General features: G+C 44.2%; 2 protein-coding genes across 12 annotated transcripts in view; one reads left to right on the forward strand and one right to left on the reverse strand.

The window, feature by feature from the left end:
• The window catches only part of DCUN1D3 (defective in cullin neddylation 1 domain containing 3), a 40716-nt gene extending 19110 nt beyond the window's left edge, over window positions 1-21606 (forward strand). For 2 of the 5 annotated variants that reach the window (XM_085017465.1, XM_085017463.1), the window contains exons 2-3: window positions 13883-14418; window positions 16251-18482. In XM_085017465.1, coding sequence (XP_084873591.1) covers window positions 13988-14418; window positions 16251-16734 — 915 coding nt within the window. In that variant the 5' untranslated portion in view covers window positions 13883-13987 and the 3' untranslated portion in view covers window positions 16735-18482. Of the gene's footprint in view, window positions 1-11614; window positions 11661-13882; window positions 14419-16250 lie in introns of those variants that run through there. The other 3 variants (XM_021086516.2, XM_085017466.1, XM_021086515.2) reach the window with 3 other exon arrangements.
• The window catches only part of REXO5 (RNA exonuclease 5), a 61303-nt gene continuing 47109 nt past the window's right edge, over window positions 7559-21752 (reverse strand). For 4 of the 7 annotated variants that reach the window (XR_014840633.1, XM_085017411.1, XM_085017405.1 and 1 more), the window contains one exon: window positions 19439-19629. Coding sequence is in view for 6 of the 7 variants with exons in the window: in XM_085017411.1 (XP_084873537.1) it covers window positions 19524-19629 (106 nt within the window). In the remaining variant the exon portion in view is untranslated. Of the gene's footprint in view, window positions 7842-19438; window positions 19630-21752 lie in introns of those variants that run through there. The other 3 variants (XM_085017414.1, XM_021086509.2, XM_085017412.1) reach the window with 1 other exon arrangement.

The following is a 21752-nucleotide window of genomic DNA, read 5'->3' on the forward strand; positions in this document are numbered from 1 at the left end:
CCTTAGCCTTTTTTTTTTTTTTTTTTTTTTGATCCCTTATTCTTTTTGACAAGGAACGTGCTTCTGTCAAGTGAATTTTTTTTAAAATACTACAGTTGAAACAAGATAATAAGTATAAATCTGACTGAGTTCTTCACATTCTGAGATGTGCACATTTTGTATACTTCATTGGCTGAGTATACAAAAAAGCTGCTTCCTTTTGCCCTTGCATCTCTAGACACCTTAATTGTGATTCCTTTGTTTACTGAGGTAGAGGAAAAGCATTCAGACCAGCACCAGAAAGTTTTCCACTGGTTTTCATGTGCTTGGCGAACCTTTGGAGCTTCCTAGAGTTCCCCGTGGCTGTGTCTTGAATAAACAGTCGTTGCTCAAAGGAGAGGTGGGAGTGATCTCCATTATTTATTTTATTTTATTTTAGTCTTTTTAGGGCCTCACCCACGGCATATGGAGGTTTCCAGGCTAGGGGTCTAATCAGAGCTGCAGCTGTCAGCCTACACCACAGCCATAGCAACTCAAGATCCGAGCTTCATCTGTGACCTACACCACAGCTCACGGCAATGCCAGATCCTTAACCCCCTGAGTGAGGCCAGGGATCAAACCCTTGTCCTTATGGATATTAGTGAGGTTCGTTAACCACTGAGCCATGATGGGAACTCCTGATTTCCATTATTATTATTATTATTATTATTATTATTTTGGCTTTTTGGGGCCACACTCGTGGCATATGGAGGTTCCCAGGCTAGGGGTCGTATCAGAGTCGTGGCCACTGGCCTACACCACAGCCACAGCAACGTCAGATCCGAGCTGCATCTGCAACCTATACCTCAGCTCACAGCAATGCCAGATCCTTAACCCACTGAGAGAGGCCAGATATGGAATCTGCAACCTCCTGGTTCCTAGTTTGATGCACTTCCACTGCGCCACGATGGGAACTCCTGATTTTCGTTATTATGTGATTTTTTTCTCCAGGGGACTGAGGTGCCAGTCCAAAAGAGGCATGTCAGGATGAGTATCTCCCAATTTCTGCTTTTTCAAATTTTGGCTTTTGCTGTGTTTGAGATGAAAATTAACCTGTAGAATGAGGAGAGATGGAGCTGTATACTGCTGGCTGAGAACCTGTGTTTACATCACGTTATCTGATAACTGCTGAGATAGGGAATCATTGGAACAATGAGAACATGTCCTGTTTTCTCTTTGAAGTTAGTGGAGTGTTGGGATGAGAGGCATCCAGGAGAAGTTGGACCTTGGGAACCAGCTCTTGAGTGTGAAATTAAGTTTTACTCTACAGTAGAGGTTTAACTTCCTTTATTGTTGAATATTTGGTAACATTGTCATATAAGTAGAATTGATATAAATAGCTAGTATCCTTTGAGAACTAACTATGTGTTAGGGACATTGGGTCATACTCATCATGTTTTCAGTTATGAATTAAATATCAATGATTATTATTCATTCAATAGATATTTATCAGAACTTGCTTAGGTGCACAGGACAAAGTGGTGAATAAAATAACATCTCCGCTCTTGTGGCAGTTAACCTTGTAGTAGCGGGGGCCGACAATAAATAAGTTACTGAATAAGAAATTCAGAGAGTGGTGTATGCTGAAGAAATAAAATAGTGTGCTGGATTAGAAGGGCTGGATTAGAAGGAGATGGCACTTTAGATTGGTTTGACATCTGATTTGAACTGAGACCCATCTGATATGAAGGAGCTATTTATTCTTCACTGTAACCCTTTGTCCCAGTTTTCAGGTGCGAAAATAGAAGCCCAGGGTTATTAAGTATGAACCAGGAAGTAAGTAGAGCTGGGCTGTACAAACTCAGTCATTCTGCATCCAGAGCATGTCCTGTCCTCCCCAGAAGGCCCAAGACTCCTGGAGCAGCTGTAGGTGCTGTAGTATGTACAGTTGGTTTTGAGTGAAGGGCATGAGTGTGGTTGCAGTACAGGTAAAAAAAAAAAAAAAAAAAAAAAAAAAAAACCCACAAAAAAATCCTCATGTAATGTAGAAAAGTCACATGTAGTTTCATGGGTCCCCAGTCATGGGATTCAAAATTTGAGTATGAATGTGTGTATAATATATAAAACTTATTCTAGGATCCAAAGTTGTCTTCAGATTTTCAAAGGTATTGATGACCAAAAGAGCTTATGGCACTGGTGCTTTATTTTAGGATTTTCTCATTGTTTTTCTGAACACAGAGCCTACCTACCAGGGCAGAGTCTTAATGGATAGCATTGTAGTGGTTGTTAGGTGTCAGAAGTTTTTGTCAGGTCAGTATGGGCAGGAAGGAGGCCAGAACTGGGCTGGAATCATCAGATGTCTTACTTTGCCAAGCCTGCAATACCATGATGCCAGCCACCAGGTATAAAGCTCTATTTTTAAAATTTAATTATCTGCTTATCTTTGCACATGTTAATGTACCCTTTGGCCTCATGCCATATGAGTGTACATTTGTGACATAAGTAACTGTTGAAAAAAAAAGGCCCAAACCTTGGGGCCTCAAGTTTAAACCTGTAGGGAATATATTTCCAATAAAAACAATCAAGCATTTGCATTTCCTGTTGCCATCTTCAAAACCTAAATACTTTCTAAATAGGCTCTTCAGTACTTGAAACCAAAGAGAAATTGTTTCAGTAACAGTAATTGAAACTAAGAGAGGAGCAAAGTTCTGGTCAAATCTGGTCTTTCATTTTCGTAGGATGTGGTTTAGATCAAATACCTATTTCACTCGGAAGATTGATCATGTTATTGCATAGAGAAAGGCTTCCAGGAGTTTTTGTTTTACAGCTTTTCACGTGGTGTCTGAGTGCTGGCATGCGGTTCCTCCTTGGGAACATGAAAGTGACAGAAGTACACACAATAGAGTAAAGCTGTTCCAAGTGCTCGGTGGCGTATTTGCTTGAGGGAGGCCTAAGATTGTAAGAATTGCAGTTGGAGAGGTTCTTTTGCTCATTAGTCATACCATCTTTTAAATAGCATCCTCAAGGTCCACCCAGTTGTAATGGAATTTTACAGTTTGCTTAAGTTTGGGACCCTTGGTCCTGGTGTTCAGCTAAGGGGGTGGAGGTCCCCTGATATATTGGCCTAGTAAGTTAGTCTCCAACTACAGTATCAGGTCTTCTGTTTGTTTGCTCTGTGAGTAGAGATGTGAGTGACATGGCTGTGTCTTGGTAGGGACTCCCAGTTGTAACAGAAAACCTGACGTGACACTTATGCAGGAGAGTTTATTCATATACTTAAATCTGACTAAGTATAGTCAGATTCTGGCTGCAAATAATGCCTTCAAAATGTATTTTGTCTTACGTGCATTTGGGCTGAGACCCATCTGATAAGAAGGGACAGTCTAATCCTCACAGTGACCCTTTGATAGACATTATTATTTTCCCTGGTGCTCTTTCTGGTAAGATGAGCAGCTCCAACCTCCTTTGCTTTCAGTGCTAAAATTCACTCTGTCTGGCTTAGGTCACCCGCATATCCCTGACCCATTCATTGAAGTCAAGGGCATGGGAGACCTTGGTGGGCTTAAGTCACATAGTGCATTATGAGCCCCACCCAACTACATGGCCACAAGTGAGGGAGAGGGATCTTTCTTATAGTGAAAATTGAGTGGCTCCCTGATGAAGAAATGGGATGCCCTGGGAGCAGACAAGTCTCTGCTGCATGCAGTAATATCCTTTGGTCCAGTCTGAAGCTAGAAAGCCATGTAAGTCATCTGTGGTCTAAATCTGGCCTGTAAACCATTTTAACCATTTCAAGAGCACCCCAGTTCCATTTTGAACAAACCTCTTGCTCCCTGGGAATGTCATTCACTAAGGTTCAGTTCCATGGGTCAGACCCTTCATTAGACCTTAAGATGGGGGTGTGTGTTAGCTTTTGCATGTGTGTGTATGGGGCATCAGAGAAGGCTGATTTTCTTTTAAAAGAATAAATCAGGAGTTCCCGTCGTGGCGCAGTGGTTAACGAATCCGACTAGGAACCATGAGGGTGCGGGTTCGGTCCCTGCCCTTGCTCAGTGGGTTAACAATCCGGCGTTGCCGTGAGCTGTGGTGTAGGTTGCAGACGCGGCTCGGATCCCGCATTGCTGTGGCTCTGGCGTAGGCCGGTGGCTACAGCTCCGATTCAACCCCTAGCCTGGGAACCTCCATATGCCGCGGAAGCGGCCCAAAGAAATAGCAACAACAACAACAACAAAAAAGACAAAGAAAAAAAATAAAAAAAAAAAATAAAAGAATAAATCACGGAAATTCGGATGGCATTAAAATATATCCTGTGGTTAATCTCTTCCTGTTCCCCAGCCCGCACCCACCCCCCCTCCATCGTTTAACATCACAGTCTTAAAATTCTTGGAACCAAAATTGTTGGGTCTGTCAGTCTTTTGATGTGCTTTACAGTGAAGCACTTGGTCTCTCTTTTTGTCTTCCATCCTTCTCTGGTAGTTTGGTATTTTTCCTTAAAACATAATGTCTTTAAAAAGCGCTTTAGGTAAGGGTGTTTTGTGTGTTTTAAGAAATTGAATTAGCTGGGGAATTGCCCTGATGATTAAGGATTGGGCATTTTCACTGTTATGGCTTGGATCACTGCTGTGGAGCGAGTTCAGTGCCTAACCTGGGGATTTCTGTATGCCACAGGTGGCCAAAAAACAAAAAAAGAAATTGAATTAGCTGACATACGTTACAAGATGATGCTGGAGAAATATCTCCTTCCAATACACTCCCATTATATAAGTTGATACTACTTTTTAATTCCGCTTGGATTACATACATATATATTTTTGCATAGTCTTTGATCTCTTGGTCCACTTCTAGGAATTTATTCTCAGGAAATTATTATAAATCTGCTGAATTTTAGCTGCATGTTCTATTTACAGTCACAATATTGTTTATAATAGTGAATTATTGGAAGCAAGCTAAATGTCCAATAATGAGAATAACTGACAAATCAGTAAAAGACCTATCTGGCTATTAAATATGTTTTCACAGAGAGTCTCAACCTTTCTGCAGCCCCTCTGCTGTGCAGCACCAAATTTTTGACAGATTGAATAGTAGGCTATAAATAATTGATGGGTTATGTGGTGATACCAGTACTGCCATTGAGTCACTTCTCTTTTAAAGGAATTTGATGAAAGAAGATTTATATGAAAGTGTTCAATGGAAAAGTTTGCAGAACAGAGTGTACAATATGACCCAATTTTGTTTAAAAGTTTGATGTGCATAGTATGTGCATGCATGTATTTATCCATCCATATGAACTACTGAAAGGATGTACACCAAAATATTAATTGCAGGCGGTGGGATGCTAGGAGACTTTTTTCTCTTTATGTTTCTCCATATTTTCTAAACTGTACAGAATAACTGTGTAATACTTTTGAATTTGGCAGTAGGAAAGAAAGCCTTAGTGGCCTCAGTTCTCGCAGCAGCTTACTGAAGTGGTTAAAAACATATTCTTTAATTATACAGGTCTTTTTTCTGTCCCTCTTCCTTTTCCTGTCTGCTGTGCTTTAGCGGTCAGCTTCCATCATGGGCCTCTAGGAAAAAAAACTGATAGGTGTGGCCATGATGACTTTGGATTTTTTTTTTAAGAATTAGATTTGAGATTGATTAATTAATGTAATTGAAGCTGAGGGTTATTTAGAAGAACAGCGGCTCTAGAAACCACCTCTGTATAATCTGTGGTCATTCAGGTGCCCCTCTAGGACATTTGCATGCACTCACTTATCATCTTTATATTGGGTTCATTTCTTATCTTTGGACTCATTTCACATTTTCCTTTCTTGCTTTTCTTTTACCTGAGATGCAAAAACCAAATCTCATCCCCAGTGGACTATTTTTCAGTCCGTTGCTGACTCCTGAATTCCTCAGAAGGTGAATGAAAAGTGAACAGTTGATATGGTAATTGGGTGTTTGAGGACTAATTATCTACCCCAGGTAAACCCAGAGGTGGCAGGTATCCATATGCTAACTGGAAGCAGGGAATTGGTGCCTTGAACTTTGGTTTTTACCTTCAGTGTGGTCGAATGAGAGTTTCCTAAGAACCAGCTCCAAGCTAAAACCAGAGATGAAGAGTATAGCATGCAGGCCATTTTTATTATGGTACCAGGGAGCACAAATCCAAGAAAGCCCTCTCTTTTTGGTTTTTTGGTGTTTTTTTTTTTTTTTTTTTTTTTTTTTTTTGCTTTTTTAGGGCTGAACCTGAAGCATATGGAGGTTCCCAGGCTAGGGGTCGAATCAGAGCTGTAGCTGCCTGCCTATGCCATAGCCACAGCAATGCCAGATCCAAGCCTCATCTGTGACCTACACCACAGCTCACATCAGTGACAGGAACTCCCCTTCAGGTTTTAAATAGGCAAAGTTAGTGAAAAAACTGGTGCAGAAACAAAAAGGAATAGCCAACCTAGAAATCTGGTGCCACTTAATGATGCCCACTTTGCACGTAAGTGGACAGTCAGACCTCTCCAGATCCATTATAGCGACAGCAGAAATATTCCAGCTGTGGGTCGGTAAAATAATTCAGCTCTTTTTTGGTTATTTTGACTCATGTGGGATTAAAAATGTAACAGCTCTGGAACCTAGAGACCAAAAAATGCTTGATTCTTTGGTATTTGGAAACTTTATAGTATATGTGTGTGTTGGCTTGGTTGTATTTGGCAAGTAGTATTTGTTTTGGCCAGCCCACACTGGCTTCAGTCTTGAGGCCTCAACCGCATATACATTCTTCTCATTATATTTGAATTATATAAGGAAAGGAACAGTAAGGACCCTTTAAAAAGGAAAGAAAAATCATTTTGTGCAAAGCTGACTGGTTTTAATCCTAAGACCTAAGATAATTTTACAGAAATATAACCAATTGGTCTATTTTCCTAAATTTTTTTTCCTCTTCCTTTCTTCCCTTTCTTCTTCCTCCATCCCTGTTTTAAAGCTTTTGCACTTTTGAGATTGGCTGATGAGAAAGTCATGTGTTCCTACACTTCCCTTACCAGAACTGCTATCTTAGGTTGCCACTTGCAGTACATTTTAGGACAAAAAGCATGAAAGTAGTAGCAGATGGGTTTCATTTGGTTTGGCAGAGGGGAGAGTTTTCCCTCCAAGTAGCTCTAGGTAAGACCTAATCTCCGAAGGTGAACTTGTTAAGTCCCAAGTTCCAAGTGACGGCAGGCAGAAGGCTCTGGTTTTGTTGTTGTTGCTGTTGTCTTTTTTAGGGCCGAACCCGCAGCATATGGAGGTTCCCAGGCTAGGGGTCCAATCAGAACTACAGCTGCTGGCCTACCCCACAGCCACAGCAATGCTGGATCTGAGCTGGGTCTGCGCCCTACACCACAGCCCACGGCAACGCCGGATCCTTAACCCACTGAGTGAGGCCAGGGATCGAACCCGCAATCTCATGGTTCCTAGTTGGATTCGTTAACCACTGAGCCACGACAGGAACTCCAGAAGGCTCTGTATTTTAAAGTCTTTTGAGTCTTCTCAGGAAGTACAGCCACTTCAGCTTCTGGCAGCTGGGTGTCTGACATATATAGTAAGAAGTAAAAACATGCACCTAACTAGCTGTACAACTGTTTGGATGTAAGTTGGAACGATGAGTTTTTTAATGCTATAAATATTTAGAAACACTAGCATTTGTCAGTGGCTTCTTGCTTCTGAATAGACTCTAGATGGGAACAGAATGGGGTAGGGGGAGGGAATTGGATCCTTTGCTCCTTTCAAGGAAGTCATCAGAGTCCATCTCGAGATCCCAGACCAGAGCTGAAGGCTTCTTGGGAGTTTATTCTGTTCCTGATGACGCAGTAGCTCTGGGGTATAGTTAGGTGTTGATAATATATCTTTTCTTCTTGGGCCATCATGGTCTCCTTAGGGGAAGAATATACATCATGGCAAAGAACAGTAAGTGATGAGGCCAGTGATGTAGAAAGGTGAGTTTAGAATCAGCCTGCCTGGGTTTGAATCCCTTTTCCTTTCTAGGCTGGCCAAAATCTCTTAAACTCTGTTCGGTTTCCCCCTACGTGAAATGAAGATTTTATTATCTTCCTTATGGAATTGTAGTGGGTTAAATGTGACAATTCATGTCAGTCTCCTCAATCTATACCTGTAATTTAAAAGATACTGCTATTCATAAACATTTAAAAATCCTCTGTCAGCTTGGACCAACCAGATGGGCCCTTTGCGTCCTTCCTTTCCACTCTCTGCTGCCAGTCATTGAAGAACCAGAACCAGACCCATCTTCTCCATGAAACTTTCCCATTGGGCAGATTTTGGAGCCTGACAGACTAGTTTTATTACCTAGTCTCACTTCTTAGTGGTTTAAGAAACCTCAGTTTCCTCATCTGTAGGAGTTCTGACAGCCTACGTTGCTGAGGTGGGAAGCTGGTGCTGCTGTCAATGAAGCATATGGCCCCGCGGTCCACAAATACTACTTCCTCTTGGTCAGTCCCCCTAACACCCGTTCACCCTCCTCTCTCCTTTCCTGTCTGCTTCACATTGCGTCTTTGTGTGATTTAGCCCTTCATGGTCATTCTGTTCGTAAGAGGTGATTCTGTGCCAGAAGTGGATAGTGAGGCCTAGAAGACAGGGACTTGCCTGATTTTCACTTCATGGAACTGCCTAAGAGAGAGAAGCAGCCGGCCTCCTCATCTCTCTTCTCTGGCTCTCTGTGGAGCCAGAGCATCCAGAGGGACCACGACCTCTGGAATTGCCCTGGGCCCAGCAGTGCCAGCTCCAGGCCTGGGGCCAGGCAGGCAGCCAAGCCCATTCCCGGGAACAGCAACGGGGGCTGGCACAGGGGAAGAGGGAGGCAGGGAAGCTGATGAGCAGAGAGGGAAGGAGAGAGAGAGAGGCAGAAGCAGTTAGAGCTGAGATTGAAGGAGAAAGCTGGAGGCTGAGCTTGGTCCAGCATAAACTGAGCAGAGTGACTTTCTGCCGTCTTTCAAGTAAACCCTCAATGCTGTGCCTAGAGGTAGGTTTCCTGTTTGTGCCTTTGCCCCCTTTATTCTTCTTCTTGCCTTTCCCATCTCCCTGCCCCTCCTTGACGCTCACTCCATTTCACTCATTTATGCCACTTTAGCTGAAATAGGAGAGCAGAATCACTTACTGCCAGAACAGCAGAGCTGCTATGGACGTTGGCGGTGTCAGCCTACCTGAACTGCCCCAGGAGACCTGGCCTGGCTCCTGACAAGAGCACTGTTCTAGAAGAAGGGAGGCGTGATTCTTTCAACACCTTTGTGCTAATAACAGCCATAACAAAGGCTAACGCTTACTGAATACTTTATACGAGCCAGGATTGGAGAAAGCATTTTCCCTGGGTTATCTCTTTACCTTACCCTCCAGTCCATGAGGTACAATGGTCCCATTTTATTTATTTTATTTATTTATTTATTTATTTTTTGCTTTTTAGGGCTGCACCCGCAGCATAGGAAGTTCCCAGGCTAGGGGTCGAATCAGGGCTAAAGCTGCCAGTCTACACCGCAGCCACAGCAACACCAGATCCGAGCTGCATCTGCAACCTACACCACAGCTCACGGCAACGCTGGATCCTTAACCCACTGAGCAAGACCAGGGATCGAACTTGCCACCTCATGGTTCCTAGTCGGATTTGTGTCCGCTGGGCCATGACGGGAACTTCCACAACAGTCCCATTTTAAAGCTACATGCTGATGGTCACAAAGTTAGTGCTATTACCATGACTTAGGTCTGGGTTTGTCTGCTCCCAGAGCTCATCTTCTTCATGACTCTGCTCCAGTTTCTCCCTTCCTAGCTAGCTTCTTGACCTCGGTGTGCCTCCATTTCTTTTCCTATGAAAAGAGGTAATTAACTTCATAGAGCTGTGTTTACCTATAGCTGTTATAAGGCACTAACAAGTGTAATGGTATCATTACTAGCAGTGCTCTGTGAGTGATGAAATTAGGCCCTGGGGTGCCCAGATTGTGCTGAGCTGCTCCACTTCAGAGAGGTAGCAGGAAGACCGCTGGAAAGGCAGTGCCGTTAAATGAGTGTAAGTGAGTAGCAAGTTAGAAATCCTGTCTTCTGCTGACCTGCAGAGCTGGGACTTAGTGGAAAGGGAACGGAGCTTGGACCTGGCTGGGAGCTTGCCCCAGGTTAGGGCCGGGGAGCGACCAGCAGTTCAGAAGATCCACAGGACACAGCAGCTACCCAGCTTGACTGTTAAGGATCCTATCCTGGGGAGAAGCTGATCCCTTAGGTATTTCTGACCACTGGTGCATTTGAGCAGGGTCAGTACTGTAGTTCAAGAGACTGCTTCTGAGCAAGACTCAAGTATTCGACTCCAGGCAAGTGCAGGCATGCTGTCTGGGTCTCGGGAAGCCAAGGCCTGGAGCCCATTGCTCAGGTGGGACAAGCTGGGGCTTTCATCAGGCTAACCAGCTGTCAGGTCAAGTGTCTTCTGTGTGTAGGACAGTGTGTGCCAGGTTCCCTTTGTCTGCATTTCCTCACTGACTCCTTAGAACTGCTCTGTGAAGTACATACCATTTTGCAGGTTCAGGAAATTCAGGTTTTTGATCAGGGTCAAACAATCACTGGCAGGGTTGAACTGTAAGAGAGCTGGAGTTTTAACCATGTTGATGGGCTGAAACACCACAGGTTTGACCCTGGACTGATTCTAGTCCTTGGCACTGGTGAGGCTGAGCCTCAGGGCATCAGAGAGATAAGGCTTGCCCAGGGGAGTGCAATGACTAGGATGCCCTTCTTGAGACCATGGATTGTTCTTTCCAGCGGCTGACTGCAAGCTTGGTGCTCTGTGGTTGCTGTGGTGACTCATCCTTAGGTGGGCTTTCCCTAGGTGATCTGATGCAGGTGGGCTCAGCAGTCTAGTCTAGTGGTTAAAAAGCTCATGGTTCCTCAAGCCAGGCATACCAGGTTCTGCTTGTGATCTTGGATGATTTTCTTTGTGCCTCAGTTCCCCTGTCTTTAAATGGAGTTGTGTGAGGATGGATGAGTTTTGTCCTTAAAATGCTTAGTCAGCGTAATAGTGCCTGACATGATATCAAGTGCTCAGTAGTTGATAACTGCTTATTATTAGCTATTAGCCAACAACTGGTGGGTCCGGGGAGACTTTTGACTTTGAAACACTTGAAGTACTGCCAGCCTGGGACACAGGGCTGAGCACCGTGATCGAGCCTGGTGAAATCTCTGGGAGCAGAACTATTTTCCCAAAGAAAAAAGGGAGCCCACTGAATAATCAGGGAGTCATACTCGTCATCTGATCTGAAAATAGTTTCTTCTGGCTTGAGACCACTACTTATTTCAGCGGGAATCGGACATTTCAAAGAAAAGGACCAGAATAGAAGAAAGGCATCTAAATCTTCTGGCACTTGCTGGCCCATCATCTAAATTGATTGTCCCCTCCTTTTTTTTCATCTGCCAGGATGTAAAAAGCCTTCAGGTTTCAGCTGGTTTTGCTGTGTTAGGTCAGCACAGATGTACTTATGGGAGGGCTGGTGGGTGGAAGGATTAGGGCCTCTTTGGGAGGCCCATCCGTCACGATGTAAAGGCCTTGGCACCGGGATTTGGAGGCAGCTGGTATCATAAAGCATCTGTCCAGTGGGGGCAGTGGTGAGTGGCCTGGGATAGGGGCTCAGTCAGAAGCCAGGAAATCCTCTTATCCTGCCAGGTACCGGGGCTTCCCCTCAGCAGCAGAAGCTGAGCAGCAAACCCTGGTGAGTCAACGTGCCTGGGAATTAGTTGCCAGTCTGTGAGCATGTGGGGTTTGTGTAAGTTTGGGCCTTTTGTTTCTTTCAGCATTTTAGTCTTTAGAAACACAAATCTGGAAACCAGACCCTCCACATGGTACAGTCCTGCTTGTTTTGAGATAATTCCGCTTGAACAGTTGCTTTCCTTGTATGCTGGTCTTCCAGGAATTAACCCCTTGCCTTTTAAAATTTTAACAAGTTACGCTTATGGCTTACTAGCTCTACTCTAAAAGCATGAAAAAGCCTAAAGAAAACCCTTAAGTCTCATTTTCACACCAAAACCCGTTCTAAGGGTTTCAGTGTATTTTTGAAACCTGAGTGAAACTGCCAGTCTTTTAAGGGCCTGTATGGTCATGTCTGTCATTTATTCTTGTTGAGGGTGGAGAAGGGGACACACCCTGATATGATGTGACTGCAGTAACTATAGGAATGGTTCTGGTCTTTGTTTTAAACTTGTACACTCAGAACTTACCCTTAGAATTCCTTTTGAAGATACCTCCAAATTGATCCAAGCACTCTTTGGAGGAAGCTCACGTTCTCCAGGTAAAGTTTAAAGCTCCAACCTTCCATTAAAAGCACCCCTCTGCCCCAGCGCCAGTCTCCTTAGAGCTTTGACTTGGGATTGAGGGTCCATGAGAGCTTCAGCTTGGGAGGCATGAGCCTGACATTGACTTGGTCTGCTTTCCCTGGGAGAAAATTTACTTCTGGCTCCTGGTCTAAATGTCTGTTAATGTTATAATTTCAAGGCTGCAATTATTGAGAAGGTGGCAAAATTTTACAAGTACTAAATTATAGATGGATCTTCTAGCAGACCAGTTGAAAGAGTTGATAGTCTTCAGAGAAATTACCTCACCCTGACCCAGAAATTTCTAGCAATTCTTTAAAAAACACTTTTTAGTTCCTTAAACTACTGTGATGAATTTGTTACGTATCAGTGCAGACTTTTCTTTTTCATCTCGCAATTATTTCTAAATAATTGGGTAAATCAGCCTTTTTTTTTTTTTTTTTTTTGCTTTTTAGGGCTGCACCCGCAGCATAGGAAGTTCCCAGGCTAGGGGTCGAATCAGAGTTCTGGCCTACGCCACAGCCACAGCCACACCAGATCTGAGCCGCGTCTGTGACCTACACCACAGCTCACGGCAATGCCTGATCCTTAACCCACTGAGGGAGTCTAGGGATCGAACTCAAAACCTCCTGGTTACTAGTCAGATTCGTTTTTGCTGCACCACGATGGGAACTCCCCAGCCCTTCTTTTACAATGGAGACAGCATCTTGGAAGACTAAGGGCCCTATAGGACGTTGACGTTTAGTGCGAACTTGGCTTTCCTTCCACACCGCACCTGCTGAGGGGCGTAAAGAAATCAGTGACTGGGACCCCTGGTGTAGAGTACAGCCTTGATGGACGGCTCCTCTGGGTGGAGAACGGGTGTTTCATCTATGTGTGGTGGGTCCCAGAAAGGAGTTTGAAGAAATTAGAAGACATTTTACCTTGTTATTTGGCTAGGATTCTCTTTATAGCCTTGAATTTGCAAATTCTTTACATCTTTGGGCCATTATGACACCATACAGTTGTTTTGGATGTGGCCACCCCTTTTTCCCCCACCACTCATCCTACATCAAAAGAAAATCTGAGAATCTGGACATTAGAGACGAGAGGATGGACATTTTACTTGCACCTTCTGAGTTAACACAGCTCCAAGTAACTTTCTTATGTGATGGCAAGTTAGCAAGATAAATTTCCTTTGGAGTATTTCTGGCAAAACTTTAGTCTTCCTTTTTTTCTTGGCCGTACCTGTGGCATGTGGAAGTTTTGAGGCCAGGGGTCAAACCCATGCTGCAGTTGCCACCTGTGCCACAGCTGTAGCAAGGCCGAATCCTTAACCTGCTGTGTTGCATGGGCACTTTGCCTTCCGTGATGTGTCCTGCATGTGAATCAATCTCTTTGGGATCTATGTTACCTTAAGAATTTTAGGAATTTTCCTTAATGCTTCTCCATATGTGCTCTAGCCTTTGCATTTCCAAGGCGAAAGTGTAAGCTTGCAAGAGGGGATAGTGATGAACTTGGGGCATCTCCCCTGATTCATGGTTGGTTCACTGAAACAGTGCTGTCCCAACGCACAGGCCCTGGAGAGGAGCCTGCATCCTGCATCTCTCTGTCCAGTGCTGATCATGCCCTAATTTCTTTCCAGGTTGGCTGGCTCCTCTGGCTGATGGCATGTTGAGGCACATGGACCAGTGTCAACGAGGGCATCCAGTCCAGAGGGGGCCACTCTAGAGGTCAGGCCACCAGCATCATGGGCCAGTGTGTCACCAAGTGCAAGAATCCCTCATCAACTCTGGGTAGCAAAAATGGAGACCGTGACCCCAGCAGCAAGTCATACAGCAGGCGGGGCGCAGGCCACCGCGAGGAACAGCTGCCAGCCTGTGGCAAGCCAGGTGGGGATATCCTCGTCAATGGGACCAAGAAGGCAGAGGCTGCTGCTGAGGCCTGCCAGTTGCCAACGTCCTCGGGAGATGCTGGGAGGGAGCCCAAGTCAAATGCCGAGGAGTCTTCCTTACAGAGGCTGGAAGAACTGTTCAGGCGCTATAAGGACGAGCGGGAGGATGCAATTTTGGAGGAAGGCATGGAGCGCTTTTGCAATGACCTATGTGTGGACCCCACGGAATTTCGAGTGCTGCTCTTGGCTTGGAAGTTCCAGGCTGCTACCATGTGCAAATTCACCAGGTTAGTCCCAAGGGTCAGCAGGTGAGCAGAGGAGGTGAGAGAGGCCTACTGAGCAGTGGTGTCCAGCTAGGATAGACCTAGGCTGACTTCTGAGGGGTTTGAGTAAGTCTTAATTTCTTTTTCTGACCAATTTCTCTAAAGCTATTCAGCCTCTGGAGAACTGGGCAACCAGTCATCTTTGTCTGAAGTTAAATGAGGAGTAATCCACGTTGCCAAGGTGCCGCCCCGCCCACTGCTATTCTAGACTTTCTTTTCTTGTAAATTCACTCACGTCCTCACTCACTTGATATTTATTGTTCACTTATCACGTGTCAGGCACTGTGAGTGCCAATATAGTGAGTGCCACTGGGGATATGCCTCAGTCTCTTCATGAAGCAAGTTGCCCCTTTTGGCTCCACACATAACCCTTAGCCAGCCTATGTGCCAGCTGGCCCCAGTGTCAAGCAGTAGTTGTGTACATTGTCATGCATGCCTGTAGAGGTTGTGTGTGGGAGATGACACGGCAGGGCCACCCTAAGGTTTGGTTTGCAGAGCACTGAGTTAATAAAGGAAGAAGAATTGACTTTGAGAACCTCTCAGTATCATTTCTTGCCCCTGGGTAGGTTACCTGACGACAGACCTCAGATGTTCTTTCTCAGCAAATACAGAAATCTCTGAGATTATCACTGTGAGACTGTGTTGTCAACTGCAAGTATTATATAGATATTAAAGATACACAATTTTTGTGGGTTTTTTTGGCCTCACCTGTGGCATGCTCAAGTTTCCAGGCCAGGGATGGAACCCGTGCCACAGCAGTGACAGAATGAGATCCTTAATCCACTGAGCCACCAGGGAACTCCCCACAAATTTTTTTTTTTTTTTTTTTTTTAGGGCTTCATCTGCAGCATATGGAGGTTCCCAGGCTGGGGGTCCAATCAGAACTACAGCTGCTGGCTCACCCCACAGCCACGGCAAAACGGGATCTGAGCCGAGTCTGCAACCTGCTCCACGGCTCACAGCAACACCGGGTCCTTAACCCACTGAGCCAGGCCAGAGATCAAACCTGCGTCCTCATGGATACTAGTCAGCCATCATCACCACTGAGCCATGACAGGAACTCCCAATTTTTGTCTTTTAATAACAGAACTTTGGAGTTCCTGTCATGGCGCAGTGGTTAACGAACCCAACTAGGAGCCATGAGGTTGTGGGTTTGATCCCTGGCCTTGCTCAGTGGGTTAAGGATCTGGTGTTGCCATGAGCCATGGTGTAGGTCACAGACGCGGCTCGGATCCCGAGTTGCTGTGGCTGTGGTGTAGGCTGGTGGCTATAGCTCTGATTGGACCCCTAGCCTGGGAATCTCCATATGCCGTGGGTGCAGCCCTAGAAATAACAGAACTTTGATCTCTGGTGGTAGAGTTACCCAGGTTCATCCAGAATCTTGGCTCCAGAAATTTCCCTTGGCAGGGACCAAAAAAATTCCCCAACAACCCCTAGAGAATCAAAAGGAAAACAGGAAGAGACTCCCCATCTGGGAGGAGAATCTGTAACTTAAATCACCATTGCAGGGCGGGAAATAGGGCACAGAGCAGGAGACCTGCTTGTGAATGAACCATTATCAGCTGCCTACCATGTGCCAGTCACTGTTAGGAGCAGTTGACATATTCACTTGTTTAATCCAAACCCTATGAAATAAGGTAGTATTCTCACCATTTGAGAGGAAGTAGGACCACAGTTAGTGAGGGGTTGGGAATTCAAATCTAGCCAGCCAGCCACACAGCTATGCTCTTAATACTATATTGCCTCTCAGTAAGTGATACTATTTACAATTATTGTGTCCCTCTTTCCTCTTGCAGGAAGGAGTTTTTTGATGGCTGCAAAGCAATAAGTGCAGACAGCATTGATGGGATCTGTGCACGGTTCCCTAGCCTCTTAACAGAAGCCAAACAAGAGGATAAATTCAAGGATCTCTACCGGTTTACATTTCAGTTCGGCCTGGACTCTGAAGAAGGGCAGCGGTCACTGCATCGGGAAATAGCCATTGCCCTGTGGAAACTAGTCTTTACCCAGAACAATCCCCCGGTATTGGACCAGTGGCTAAACTTCCTAACAGAGAACCCCTCGGGGATCAAGGGCATCTCCAGGGACACTTGGAACATGTTCCTTAACTTCACTCAGGTGATTGGCCCTGACCTCAGCAACTACAGCGAAGATGAGGCCTGGCCAAGTCTCTTCGATACCTTTGTGGAGTGGGAGATGGAGCGGAGGAAAAGAGAAGGGGAAGGGAGAGGTGCACTCAGCTCAGGGCCCGAGGGCTTGTGTCCCGCGGAGCAGACTTAGTGGCTCTGTCCCAGGCGCAGCAGCACGGATCTGCCCGCTGCCCTGCAGCCAACTGAGGAATTGGACCTTTCTGGAATTTGCTGAAGATCCGGATATTTTCTACTTTACACCTTTCTCTGCCTTGTATCTGAAAGGGCTCTAAAATGCTGTATCATGTTTTAGGCACTTTCTTCACTTTTTGGTTATTTTGGTTATTTCTTTTTTGGGGGGGTTCCCCCAAAATATTTGAACCTGGCTAACTGTTGTTTATCTTTTTTTTTTTTTTTAAGCCTTCAGATAGAATAAGCCTGCCATTTCTTGCACAAATTAGATTTTTTTGGGGGGGGGCGGGGGAGGGTGTAGAGCAGGGAGGGGGGAATGGGACAGTTAGGTTGAATTATCATTACAAAATGACACAGTGCCAGATCTCAGTTTTGGATATTCTTGATTTTCAGGGCAGGTCTGTACTGTGTGTAGTGCTGTTTACATGGTTGAATTTAGGTTGTAATAATTATTTTTAAACATTATGCAGAATTGAATAGCAGTGTTAACTGTTAACCACATTGCATTAATTCCCAGGCAGTTTAAAGCTCTTGGAGAGCCAAGGCCAGCCAAGGGCATTTGTAGTCTGGGGACAACCCCCTTTTAAGCTAATTTATCTGAAATCCTTATTTTCCTCACTTCTTGCTCATTCCTCCTTTGACCTATTGCATTTCATGTTGAGTTTATCCATCAACATGCTGCACCTGTCAGTCAAGTGAGCAGTTTTTTTAGAACACCTTGTACTGAGAACCACTTAAGCATCGAATGCAGAGAAAGCAGTGCTACCTCAGTTTTGCTGGAAGTAGACTTTGATAGTTTTCTTTCTTTGATGAATTTTCTGTATTTTCATGTTGTAAGTGGAAATACCTTTTTTTTTTTTTTTTTTTTTTTCATTTGCCTTGGAGCCAAAGTTTCTGTTCCTGGTGGTTGGCAAACTGTGCCTGCCGGCCAACTGACTTGAAGGAAAACTGTGGTATGGAGCTCTGCTTGAATTTTTTTTTAAATTTTTTTGAGTATCATCAGCTTACTTGTCTGGCAAGTGCAGAAGCCTGGGGCTGGCCTGAACTCTGCCAAACAAATATAGAAATGTATTTAATAGTTAAATGTGTGCCCTTTCCCTTCTTGCTGCACCCATGTTGTCACTTAACCCCCAGAAGTTATTTATTATCTTCTTTGTTACTGTCAGGCTCATTTGGGGTATGTGATGACTGTTTAGGTTTACATGACTCTCCTCTCCTTTCCCTGCCCCCAAATATGTATATATACATATATAAGATATGTATATATTTTACCTATATAAAATATATATATATACACATATATGTATCTATTTTTTTTTCTTTGCCTGCTAAAACTGGCTATAAAAGGGAGCTGCCTTCAATATAAAAAAGTATAAGAAGAGTGCCAGGGAACATCATAAAGGAGGTTTTGAATCTGAATTTGGACTGTTTTCACTGAAGATGAAATTTCTCAGCCCTTTCCTCACAAGAGGGAGTCTCAGTTCCCTAGTGCTCGCTCCGTAAGGCCAGCTTTGGCCAAACTGCCACACAGGAGCTGACTGGTCCTCCCTTGTTTCAGTAGAGGGTCCTCTTGTTATTTTTACACTTAAAAAAAAAAAAGTCATGAAACTGTACTGGAGGGGTGGGTGGGAGGAACTTGTACAGTTCAGCTTCCAACACTTTGGAACAGACTGAAAAGAGAATCTTTTAAATAAAAACTTATAAAAATATTTATATTCTTGGGGTAATGAGAATTTATTAAACATTTGGACCCCCATCTCCAGGCATGTTTCTCAGCCTGGGCAGGAATTGCTTATTTTCTTTTATTAGTAGCCTATGGCTCTGGGCTCCCATCTTTACAAAGATGATTTAAGGAGTTTCTACAGTTTTTCTAAAATTGGCACTGACATAGAGTACATACTTGAAGTTTGAAGTTTTTCTTTTCTTTTTTTTTTTTTAAATCCTAACAGTTGCCCCTTCTACAGGATGGATGGGAAACTTAAAATCACTTAAAGTCAGCTATAATAGGTTAGCAATACTGCTGGAAAGCTGAACAGGGCCCCAGTCCAGATGCTAACACACAAGACTCTTGTATAAAAGTTTCTGGGTGTCCCAGCAGATTCTGTGGGCTCAGCTGTAGTCGGGGTCCCTAGACTGAGGTGTTAACAAGACCACCTTCTCACCCAGTTTTTCCGATTCTCGATTGGGTAGAGGTTGAATAAGGGTAAAGGTAGGCTGCTCCTAGCCAGCTAAGGATTTTCTGTCTCAGATCAGAAGGGTGTATGGGAGTTCCTGTTGTGGCTCAGCAGTAACGAACTCAGCTAGTATCCATGAGGACATGGGTTTGATCCCTGGCCTTGCGCAATGGGCTAGAGGACCCAGTGATGCTGTGAGCTTGTGGTGTAGGTGTCAGAGGCTCGGATCCTGCATTGCTGTGGCGTGGTGTAGGCAGCAGCTACAGCTCCCATTCGACCCCTAGCCTAGAAACTTCATATGCTGTGAGCGCAGCCCTAAAAAGACCCCCCCCAAAAAAAGAAAAAAAAGGTGTATGGCAAGTAGGGCCCAAAAGAGGTAGACTTCCTCAGCCTACAAGAAGGCATGCCATTCATTAAGTATGCTATAAAGTGTGGATTTTTTTAATTCAACTATTCAGCTTCCCACCCCTCACAAAAGAGCCATTTAAATTTATTTTTGGTTGTATTTTAATGATACATATGTTACAAAAATGTGCAAATGAGAAGCCAGAAAAGAGAATGGTCAGGGAGGGACTTAAGTCTCCTTCCAGGTATGTGTCCTTGATGCAAGGAATTCAAGCTTCTGCAGTAGCCTGGGCCAATGCCTGACTTTTTTCTTGACAATAGGAAAAGCAGTTTTGCTGCAGAGAGATCCAAGGTAGAGAACGTATGTAAAGTTTGCATTTACACTTCTGGGAAATGAAAGGTCCCTGTTCCTCTTTGCCTAGAAGTAGCTTTACTGCTTAATGAGCAGTAATTGTGTGGAGGTCAATGCATGCCCCTCAGGTAAGCCAGTGCACTCTTCACTTTAACAGGACACCAGAGTGGTGTCGTGGTGTGGAGACAGGAAGGATGTGGATGCTATTTTGAAAATATGCAGATATCTGAGTGACTACAACGAACTGGGTATGTTGGGAAATTGCTTGTTTTTGGCAAGTGACTGTGTGTGATATTTCTTTAGCAATTGATTAGAAAGCTATATGAGATTAAGTTGCTTCACTGAATTGCTCTTTCCCCATCCCTGCCAAATTTGAATGTGTCATTCTTAACCCCACCTCCTGTAATGACATTTTGCTATGCTTCAACTAGTTGCCTCAGCAGTTCTGCCAGATGTGCCCATATGTGAGCTGGGTCCAAGATCCCATTTCTACCCTTCTGATTAGAAGGAAAAGCTAGAGCTGGGTAGAGATCCAAATTTCAACAAAGGCCACAGGCACAAGGAAATCCAACTGAAAACGTACAAGACAGTGTTTTCAATATTAAACTTCCCTAACAAAGGCACAAACTCACCCAGGAAAGGAAGAAAGGATTAAGCCACACACTATTATTTGGTCTTTAGGGACTGATGCCAAAATTCAGTCCTCAGGCTGGAGCCTGTAGGGTTAATGTGATGGCTTCCTATATTATGCCAAATTGTATAAAACAGTGGTGGAAAATCGCTAGGATAAGGACTTGGTATAAAAGTTTAAAAAACAAAAGAGAAAATCTGTATTTAGTACTGTGTTTGGTTTGCCACATTTAAGACAGTCTTCAGTGCCCTGAAGCTCAAAGGTAGACCCAATTATACAACAATTATAAGGGCTGGAAGGAAGCTGCTGCTACGTTTTCTTGCTGTAATCACCTGCTTTGCCATTTTTCTTGTGTCTTAACGTTTGGTTAATGATGACCTGGACATCTTTAACTGACAAAGCTCGACAAAGCTCTTCCTTGGGGGACTCCAGCAGTTTGTTTAAACAAAGTGGACTGAAAAGGCCATTAAAGTGTTATTAAAGTGTTAATGGGGACTCATTTGAGAACCTGTGACACTGATCTTCCTTAGCCCACAGTCTGTTTTCTCAATTATATAAAGGTTCCCACCCAATCCCCCTCGAGAGTTTATTCCTTTGCTAAGCTGTAATTATAGCATACACCCAGGTTAACCTCATTTGGCGTTACATCACAGCGAGGATCTACAGGTATTTTCCTTCACTGAAAGACAAAATTGAGTACTGGTTGCAGAAACAAGGTTGGTTCAAATAGCTTTGAGTAACCATCAGATCCTGCTTCTGACTCAGGTGCTGGGGCATGATATCCTCCCTCTCCTCTGCTTGGAAACTGAGCCAGCCTGCACTTCCACCACCCACCTCCGGACACAAATCTTGGATATTGCCAAAGGAAGCCACTCAGCAGCTGCTGTTTTTTTCCCCCAAAAAAACATTTATTCTGGGAGAAGAGTCTTCCCTCTGTTCCTGGTCCCAGCCCCAAGTCTGTGATTAACTGCTCGTACCTGTTGCACTAATGAATGATTCTAGGTTTCCAAGGGGGAATTTGAAGCAATAGGCAAATGGGGCTTGGAGAAATTGGTCCTACAGATACCCTGCCTTAACTCGTTGAGGTGATGAGTGACCCTCCACGTTTGTGGATTCCTCTTGGTTTGTGACCAGTGTGCTCCTTGAAGTTGTACAAACTTGTTGACAAAAGTCAATACTTTGTATTCTCTGCACTGTTGCACTCTCCAAATGGCCCCTTGGATATTTTTATTAACTGGTTATATGCATTTTTGTCGTTGTCTACATTTTTTGATGTTTTTTTATTTGGAAGGTAACCTGCTGTTGGACCTAATAAATTTGTTTACTTGACTATTGACAATTCTGCAAAAAACAAAAACCAAAACCAAGCCCCAAACAAAAAAATGACTTCATTTTGGGGTGAGATTTACCCACTGGGTGCCTCTTCCAACATACTGGATTGCAAATTCTCTGTTCTGGAAAATAATCCAGATAGT

Source organism: Sus scrofa, chromosome 3 (genome assembly GCF_054392235.1).
Source record: "Sus scrofa isolate SSC_HxYL_T2T_F1_AM1 chromosome 3, Sscrofa_HxYL_maternal_Yorkshire_Landrace_v2.0, whole genome shotgun sequence".
Classification (NCBI taxonomy): Eukaryota; Metazoa; Chordata; class Mammalia; order Artiodactyla; family Suidae; genus Sus; species Sus scrofa.